This window comes from Vicia villosa, linkage group LG7, assembly GCF_029867415.1.
Source record: "Vicia villosa cultivar HV-30 ecotype Madison, WI linkage group LG7, Vvil1.0, whole genome shotgun sequence".
NCBI lineage: Eukaryota > Viridiplantae > Streptophyta > Magnoliopsida > Fabales > Fabaceae > Vicia > Vicia villosa.
Window position 1 is genome coordinate 136,038,589 of NC_081186.1, and position 9,882 is coordinate 136,048,470.

At 38.8% G+C, this 9,882-nt stretch overlaps 1 protein-coding gene across 1 annotated transcript; it reads left to right on the forward strand.

Annotated features, from left to right (window-relative positions):
- The first annotated feature begins 357 nt into the window (after positions 1-357).
- LOC131620240 (uncharacterized) lies at positions 358-1,215 on the forward strand. Its single transcript, XM_058891240.1, has one exon. The coding sequence runs from the start codon at positions 358-360 to the stop codon at positions 1,213-1,215; it is 858 nt and encodes a 285-aa protein (XP_058747223.1).
- Positions 1,216-9,882: the final 8,667 nt, after the last annotated feature.

Genomic DNA, 9,882 nt, shown 5'->3' on the forward strand with positions numbered 1-9,882 from the left:
TCAAACAATTCAAACAAAGTGAGCTAAGCAATTAAGAGCCCATGGATAACCATGGATGCAAAGGGTGCCTTACACCTTCCCTTTGTATAACTTACCCCCCGAACTCAAAATCTTTCAAAGGTCTTTCCTATTCATTTAGCCTTTCCTAATTGGATAAAATAAAAGTCGGTGGCGACTCTTGCTATCCGCAACATTTCTAAAAAGTCAGTTCACCATATTACACTGAGTGTTTGAGGCAATCCTATGTTGCTGAAAACACATTGAAGAGGGTTCAGGAGGAAAGAGAACAAAATAAGTCGGTTCATAGGGAACAAGGAAGGTCAGGGGCAGCATTTGAAAACTCGCAATTCCCCAACTATGAAGAAACAAGTTCATGGTGATCGCTCTACTCAACCTCCTTGGTGTGGCAAGTGTAACAAGAAGCATTATGGAGATCGTAAGACAACCTCAGTGAAATGCTACAAGTGTCAAGAGTTCGGTCATTTTAGGAAGGATTGTCCTGTGCGAGATGCTCCCGAAAAGACTCTAGGTCGTGTTTACACCTTGGACGCTAGGAAGGCCCAAGGAAACACTAATCTTGTTGCTGGTACGTGTTATGTTAATGATCAGCCCTTGTTTGTGCTAGTTGATTGTGGAGCAACACATTCTTTTATTTTTTATCCTTGTGTGTGGAGGCTTAGTTTTGAGACGAGTCTTCTTCCTAATCCTATGATTATCTCATCGGCTACGGACGATGTAGTAGAAGCTCGGGAAATTTGTAGGGAGTGTTCTGTTAACTTCAATGGTCGTAGATTCTTGATTGACCTTATTTGTCTACCGCTTAAGAAGATCGATGTAGTGCTGGGAATGGACTGGTTGTCAGCTAACTCGGTGTACATCGGTTGTAAAGAGAAGGCTATCTTCATTCCTGCTGAGGAGACTACACCAACCGATGCCATTGAACATCTTCTTGAAGGTACAATCAACATGATCAATTACCTTTTTGCTCGAGAGAAGTCTTTCCTTTTGGTTCTTACGTCGGACTCCAAAGACAAGGAGACTGTATTGGAGATTTCGGTTGTTTGTGAATTTTCTGATGTATTTCGTAAGGATGTTACTTCTCTTCCGCCGAAAAGGGAAGTTGAATTCTCTATTGATCTTGTTCCGGGTATCGCTCCAGTTTCGATTGCCCCTTATCGGATGTCTCCTGCGGAGTTAAGGGAGTTGAAGAGTTAGTTAGAGGAGTTGTTGGCGAAACACTTCATTCGTCCTAGTGTTTCTCCATGGGGAGCCCCAGTCTTATTAGTAAAGAAGAAGGACGATAGTATGCGTTTGTGCATCGACTACCGTCAGTTGAACAAGGTAACCATAAAGAACAAGTATCCTCTACCGCGGATTGATGACCTCCTGGATCAATTGAAAGGAGCCTGTGTGTTCTCGAAGATTGACCTCAGGTCGGGATATCATCAGATTCGGGTTAGGAGTTTGGACGTATCGAAGACTGCTTTTAGGACGAGATACAGTCATTACGAATTTTTGGTTATGCCATTCGGAGTGACCAATGCTCCTGTTGTCTTTATGGATTACATGAACCAAGTGTTCCAACCGTATTTGGATCAGTTCGTGGTAATCTTCATAGACGACATCTTGATCTACTCTCAGACTATCAAAGAGCACATGGAGCATTTGAGGATTGTGTTGTCGGTCCTTCGATAGAAGCAGTTGTTCACAAAGTTTAGTAAGTGTGAGTTCAGGATGTCCGAAGTTAAGTTTCTTGGACATGTCATATCTGGCGGCGGCGTGGTTGTAGACCCTTCATAGGTAGAAGCAGTGATAAATTGGGAACGACCCAAGAATGCGACTGAAGTCCGTAGTTTCCTAGGCTTGGCAGGTTAATATCGGAGGTTCATCATGGGCTTTTCCAAGTTGGCGTTACCTTTGACCAGGCTTACAAGGAGGAAGGTTTCGTTTAGTTGGAATTCAGAGTGTGAGAAGAGTTTTCAGAAACTCAAGGAGAAATTAACTACAGCTCCAGTGTTGGTGATCCCAGATCCAAATCGATCTTATGAAGTGTTCTGCGATGCTTCTAAGATGAAGGATAAAAAAACACTTAGAAAGGGGGGGGGGGGGGATTGAATAAGTGTGACTTTAAATCTTGGACGATAAAAATAAATTGCACAATTATTTTTATCCTGGTTCGCTGTTAACGAAGCTACTCCAGTCCACCCCCGCAGAGATGATTTACCTCAACTGAGGATTTAATCCACTAATCGCACGGATTACAATGGTTCTCCACTTAGTCCGCAACTAAGTCTTCCAGAGTCTTCTGATCACAACTTGATCACTCCAGGAACAACTGCTTAGTTCACTCCTAAGACTTTTCTAGAGTCTACTGATCAACACGATCACTCTAGGCTTAGTTCACTCCTAAGACTTTCTGCTCAGCCAACTGCTAAGACTTCCTAGAGTATACTGATCACACGATCACTCTAGTTCCTTACAACTTAATGTAATTCTAAGAGTTTACAAATGCTTCTTAAAAGCGATAATCACAACTGTGATATTTCTCTTAATCGTTTAAGCTTAATCTCACTAAAATATTACAACAGCAATGTAGTGAGTTGATGAAGATGAAGATTCTGAGTTTTGACTTGAACAGCGTTTCAGCAAGTTAATTTGAATTGTCTTTGTTCAGGATCGTTAACCTTGCTTCTCATCAGAACTTCATATTTATAGGCGTTGAGAAGATGACCGTTGAATGCATTTAATGCTTTGCGTGTTCCGTACAGCTTTGCATTTAATGTTATACGCTTTTGTCAACTACCTCGAGCCTTGTTCACGCTGTGTCTACTGACGTAGCCTTTAGTAGCTTTTAACGTTCCTTTTGTCAGTCAGCGTAGTCTGCCACGTGTACTTCCTTCTGATCTGATGTTTGTGAATACGACGTTTGAATATCATCAGAGTCAAACAGCTTGGTGCATAGCATCTTCTGATCTTCTGACCTTGAAGTGCTTCTGAGCGTGATACCATCTTCTGATCTTCAGTGCTTCTGATCTCATGTTCTTCTGATGCTTCCATAGACCCATGTTCTGATTCTGCTTCGACCATCTTCTGATGTCTTGCCAGACCATGTTCTGATGTTGCATGCTGAACCATTTGAGACACAACTTCTGAGCGCTGAATTATGCGTACTCTTTATATATTTCCTGAAAGGGAAATTGCATTGGATTAGAGTACCATATTATCTTAAGCAAAATTCATATTATTGTTATCATCAAAACTAAGATAATTGATAAGAACAAATCTTGTTCTAACAATCTCCCCCTTTTTGATGATGACAAAAACATATATAAATGATATGAATTTGCGATCAGAAAGAGTAGACGGCAAAAGACAAATTACACAGCTATAGCATAAGCATATGAATATGTCTCCCCCTGAGATTAACAATCTCCCCCTGAGATAAATAATCTCCCCCTGAAATAAATACTCGAAGAACTTTGATAAAAGACTTCCCTGATTATTTCGGTAGAGACGATCATATAAGCTTCTGCCTTCAGAGAATTCATAGCTTCTGACTTCTGCTTCCATTGGACAGCTTCAGAACTTGAATTTCTTTAGATCCTTAGAACACTCACAGCTTCTGACTTCTGCTTCCATTCAGGACAGCTTCAGAACTTGAATTTCTTTGATCTTCAGAACATTCACAGCTTCTGATTTCTGCTTCCATTCAGGACAGCTTCAGAACTTGAATTTCTTTGATCTTCAGAACATTCACAGCTTCTGATTTCTGCTTCCATTCAGGACAGCTTCAGAACTTGAATTTTCTGGATCTTTTAGAACATTCACATCTTCTGATTTCTGCTTCCCTCGGATAGCTTCAGAACTTTGAATGTCTATCAACATCACTTCATGCTAGATTTGTATCAGAACATTGTTGAATGTACCAGAGCATCATCAGAGCATCTCTACATCCTGAAATGTTACAGAACAAAAAACTAAACGACAAAAGTCAGCATGAACGAGTTAGAACATAAAATGTATGTTTGAACACATTATATGTATCAGAGCCATATAGGCTGAAATAATGTGTCAGAGCAAATAATGTATCAGAACCATAACATTATATGTATCAGAGCAAATAGAATTTTGTCAGAACAGGATAGACAATGATATTCAAATTCTATTATCAGTGCCTATGATTCATTCTTCTTTCTTGCTTCTGATCTCTGAAGCTTGACAGCACTCAGCTTGCTTCAGTTTCCATGGTTTTGCTTCTAGTGTTTGCTTCTGAAGATTTACTTCACTTCTCTGTACCTGCAAAACACTTAAACCATATAGAACTTGCAGTTCTTGTTAGTGAATGTGTGGGAGCCTTTACCCAGCAACTGATAGATTTAATCAAATCATTTATCATTTATCTTCTCCCCCTTTTTGTCATAACATCAAAAAGAATATTTCAAAGGATTCAGATGCAAAAGACAAAAGAAAACATTTACTGGAATGTAAAACACAAAGAAACTTTTCATTGATAATCAAAAGATATTACAAAAAGATATGCAACAAAGAAACAATAAAGCTACTAAGACCAAAGCCTAGGACCCTAGCTAAAACAACGTCTGTGCCAGCATGCCATGAAGGAGTAAAACGCCTCATTGACTGCTTCTTGGACTTTCAGGCGAGGGATCAGGGAGACTTGGTCCTGAAGCAGATCTTCCACCACCTTTACCAGAGACAACATCCTCAGCGGGTGAAGATGAAGAGATGTCTTCAGAAGAGATTAAGGGAGAGGAAAGATTTGAGGAAGTTGAGTCTTGAAGGTCGAAAGATGAGGAAGAAGATGGAGATGATGGAGGGCTTTCACCAGGAGGATGAAACACACGTCTAGAATAGTTTCCAGACAACATTGCTTCGAATGGATTCACCTTGAGAGGATCATAGGTGATTTTGATCTTTTTGGGTTTGGAAGGTGATGTTTCAACAGCTTTTCGTTTATTGTTTTTATCATTTTCATTATTTCCTGGGCTTGATGAAGAGTTCATGATGGGTTTGCAGAAAAAAAATGAACAGGTAGGGTTTGATATGGAAGAGAGAGAGAGAGACAAACGTTATGAGGAATGCAAGGAGATAGAAAACCATAAACCATTTTGAAGAGTATTTAAAAGGAAATAAAATGAAACGAATGATGACTAGCATTTAATGTTACGTGACGTGAGGAGAGATAATAAAGACAAATGAGGTGACTAGCACAGTTACCTATGGTCGGCGTCCCTTCAACTGCACGCGCGCTTATCCATGAATAGTAACGACAGGTTTACCATCCCGAGATAAAACGTAACAGCTGTTTTGCTTTAAAAGAGGTTTTGAATCAACTTAGACAATGAAACGTTAGTAATAACCGAGTCATAATTTCTAAAAGAATTCAATCAGAACTTCTGATTAAAAGAAAATGTTCCACATTCATTTCAGAAGATACTCATACTTGAGAACTTCTCATCTTCTCATTCTGGGCATAAATCCATACTGATGTTCTTCAGAATGAACTTAAACCTATCTTCAGCCAGGGGTTTTGTAAAGATATCAGCCCATTGATGGTCTGTATCAACAAAGTTTAAAGATATAACACCCTTCTGAACATAGTCCCTTATGAAATGATGTTTTATCTCAATATGTTTAGCTTTTGAATGAAGAATAGGATTCTTAGATAAACATATAGCAGAAGTATTATCACAGAATATAGGAATGTTACTCTCAAATATCTGATAATCTTCTAACTGACTCTTCATCCAGAGCATCTGTGTACTACAGCCAGCAGCAGCGACATATTCTGCTTCTGTTGTTGATAGAGCAATGGTTGCTTGCTTCTTGCTGTACCAGGAGATTAAGTGACTTCCAAGAAATTGGCAACTTCCTGAAGTACTTTTTCTTTCAATTCTGTCTCCAGCATAATCAGCATCGCAGAATCCTACTAAGTTGTATTCTTTAGATTTTCTGTAAACTAAGCCAACATTAGTAGTACCTTTCAGATACCTTAGAATTCTCTTAACAGCAGTTAAATGAGATTCTCTAGGATCTGATTGGAATCTAGCACACAAACAAACACTGAACAGAATGTCAGGTCTAGAAGCAGTCAAATATAGAAGAGATCCAATCATACCTCTGTATAACTTCTGATCTACCTTCTTACTTACCTCATCCTTACCTAGGATGCATGTTGGATGCATAGGAGTTTTGGCTTCTTTGCAGTCCAGAAGATTAAACTTCTTCAGAAGTTCCTTCACATACTTGGTTTGGTGAACATATGTTCCTTCTGATGTTTGATTTATTTGTATTCCAAGGAAATACTTGAGTTCTCCCATCATGCTCATTTCAAACTCAGCCTGCATAGACTTAGCAAACTCCTTTCCAAGTGTAGCATTAGATGTTCCAAAAATAATGTCATCTACATATATTTGACAGATTAAAATATCCTTATTAAAGGTTTTACAAAAGAGAGTAGTGTCCACTTTTCCTCTAGTGAAACCATTATCCAGAAGGAAAGAACTTAAGCGTTCATACCAAGCTCTGGGAGCCTGTTTCAATCCATACAATGATTTCTTAAGTTTAAAAACATGATTAGGAGACATAGAGTCTTCAAAACCAGGAGGTTGATGGACATAAACTTCTTCATCTATATAACCATTTAAGAAGGCACTCTTAACATCCATTTGATAGAGAGTGATGTTATGTTGAGTGGCAAAAGAAATTAATAGACGAATAGATTCTAACCTGGCCACTGGTGCAAAGGTTTCTGTATAATCAATCCCTTCTTGCTGACTATAACCCTGAGCCACCAGTCTGGCTTTGTTCCTTACCACTTCACCTTTCTCACTAAGCTTGTTTCTGAAGACCCATTTTGTGCCAATTATATTAAATCCATCTGGTCTAGGAACAAGATCCCAAACATCATTCCTTGTAAACTGATTTAGTTCTTCTTGCATAGCAATTATCCAGTCTGGATCTTCTAGAGCATGATCAACAGAAGTTGGCTCGATCAAAGATACAAGACCTAATTGACAGTCTGCATTGTTCTTAAGGAATGCTCTTGTTCTGATTGGATCATCCTTCTTTCCAAGAATGACATCTTCTGAATGACCAGAGATGAGTCTGGATGATCTTCTGACAGATGGTTCTTCAGATATGCTTAGATCCTCCAGAGAAGCTGATACTTGATCTTCAGATTCTTTGCTTCTGATAAGCTCTGCTTCTGATGCGTTGCTTCTTGGCTCAACAACTTCTGAGATGTCAATATCATAACCTGCAAAATTATCAACCTGCTTTGGTTTTTCAGAACCAAGCTTATCATCAAACCTGATATTGATTGATTCTTCTACAACCAATGTTTCAGTATTGTATACTCTGTAGCCTTTTGAGCATTCAGAATATCCAAGAAGGAAACATTTTTGTGCTTTGGAATCAAACTTACCAAGATGATCTTTAGTGCTCAGAATAAAGCATACACATCCAAAAGGATGGAAATATGAAATGTTGGGCTTTCTATTCTTCCACAATTCATAGGGAGTCTTATTTAGAATAGGTCTGATAGAGATTCTATTCTGAATATAACATGCAGTGTTTATTGCTTCTGCCCAGAAATGCTTAGCCATATTGGTTTCATTGATCATGGTTCTGGCCATTTCTTGCAGAGTCCTATTCTTTCGTTCTACAACCCCATTTTGCTGTGGAGTTCTAGGACAAGAGAAATCATGGGCAATACCATTTTCTTTGAAGAACTCTTCAAAGGATCTGTTCTCAAATTCACCACCATGATCACTTCTGACCTTTATGATTTTACACTCTTTTTCAGATTGAATCTGAATGCAGAAATCAAAGAACACTGAATGAGTCTCATCCTTGTGTTTCAAGAATTTTACCCAAGTCCAGCGACTATAATCATCTACGATGACTAATCCATATTTCTTTCCTCTGACAGATGCTGTTTTGACTGGTCCAAACAGATCAATGTGCAAGAGTTCTAAAGGCCTTGAGGTAGAAACAACATTCTTAGACTTGAATGCAGGTTTGGAGAACTTGCCCTTCTGACATGCTTCACAAAGAGCATCTGATTGGAATTTCAGATTAGGGAGTCCTCTAACCAGATTCAGTTTGTTAATCTGAGAAATCTTTCTCAAACTAGCATGACCTAATCTTCTGTGCCAGACCCACTGCTCTTCAGAAACAGACATAAGACAAGTCACCTTCTGACTCATAAGATCTTGCATATCTGTCTTATAAATGTTGTTCTTCCTTTTGCCTGTAAATAGGATTGAGCCATCCTTCTGATTTACAGCCTTGCAAGACTCTTGATTAAAGATTATATCATAACCATTGTCACTCAATTGACTGATAGATAAGAGGTTATGTGTTAATCCTTCTACAAGAAGTACATTAGAGATGGAAGGAGAGTTACCAGACTTTATAGTTCCAGAGCCAATTATCTTGCCCTTCTGATCTCCTCCGAACTTGACTTCTCCTCCAGACTTAAGCACCAGGTCTTGGAACATAGACCTTCTTCCTGTCATGTGTCGCGAGCATCCAGAGTCCAGGTACCATGACATGTTGTGCTTTGTCCTTCTTGCAGCCAAGGATATCTGCAATAGGAATAATCTTATCCTTAGGTACCCACATCTTCTTGGGTCCTTTCTTGTTAGATTTTCTCAAGTTCTGATTGAACTTGGATTTAACATTGTAAGCAATAGGAGGAACAACATGATAATTCTTAATGTGAGTTTCATGATATTTCCTAGGTTGTGTCACATGCTTCTTAGTGTGTGTAATGTGAAAACTTTGTGCATGTGAAGTGTGCCTAATATCATGAGAGTGGCCATACTTGAACTGATCATACAATGGCTTGTATGTGAGTTTCATTTCATCAACAGGTTCAAGTTTGTATGGGGTTTCACCCTCAAAACCAATGCCGACTCTTTTGTTTCCAGACACAGCATATATCATAGAAGCTAGCTGACTTCTGCCAATACTTCTAGATAAGAACTTCCTGAAACTTAAATCATATTCTTTCAGAATATGGTTTAGACTGGGAGTGGATTTTTGTGAATCAGAAGGAGATCCAACATTATTGGATAATTTTAAAAGTTTATCTTTCAATTCAGAATTTTCCAATTCAAGCCTCTTTGTTTCAAATTCAAATAGCTTTTTCAGCTTTTTGTATTTAATACAAATCTGAGACTTGGATTCCAGAAGTTCAGTTAATCCGGAAACTAACTCATCTCTAGTAAGTTCAGAAAATACCTCTTCAGAATCTGATTCTGATGTAGATTCTGATCCATCATCTTCTGTCGCCATCAGCGCACAGTTAGCCTGCTCATCTTCTGAATCATCTTCTGACTCATCCCAGGTTGCCATAAGACCTTTCTTCTTATGAAACTTCTTCTTGGGACTTTCCTTCTGAAGATTTGGACATTCATTCTTGTAGTGTCCAGGCTCATTGCATTCATAGCACATGACCTTCTTCTTGTCAAATCTTCTTTCATCAGAAGATTCTCCACGTTCAAATTTCCTTGAACTTCTGAAGCCTCTGAACTTCCTTTGCTTGGTCTTCCAGAGTTGATTTAGCCTTCTGGAGATCATGGACAGTTCATCTTCTTCTTCAGATTCTGATTCTTCAGGATCTTCTTCTTTGGCCTGAAAAGCGTTAGTGCATTTCTTGATATTAGATTTTAATGCAATAGACTTACCTTTCTTTTGAGGCTCATTTGCATCCAGCTCAATCTCATGGCTTCTCAAGGCACTTATCAGCTCTTCCAGAGAAACTTCATTCAGATTCTTTGCAATCTTGAATGCAGTCACCATAGGACCCCATCTTCTGGGTAAGCTTCTGATGATCTTCTTCACATGATCAGCCTT

What these genes read in the sequence shown, in the direction of transcription:
- LOC131620240 (XM_058891240.1), top strand. Translation starts at nt 358, where the DNA reads ATGAAGAAACAAGTTCATGGTGATCGCTCTACTCAACCTCCTTGGTGT.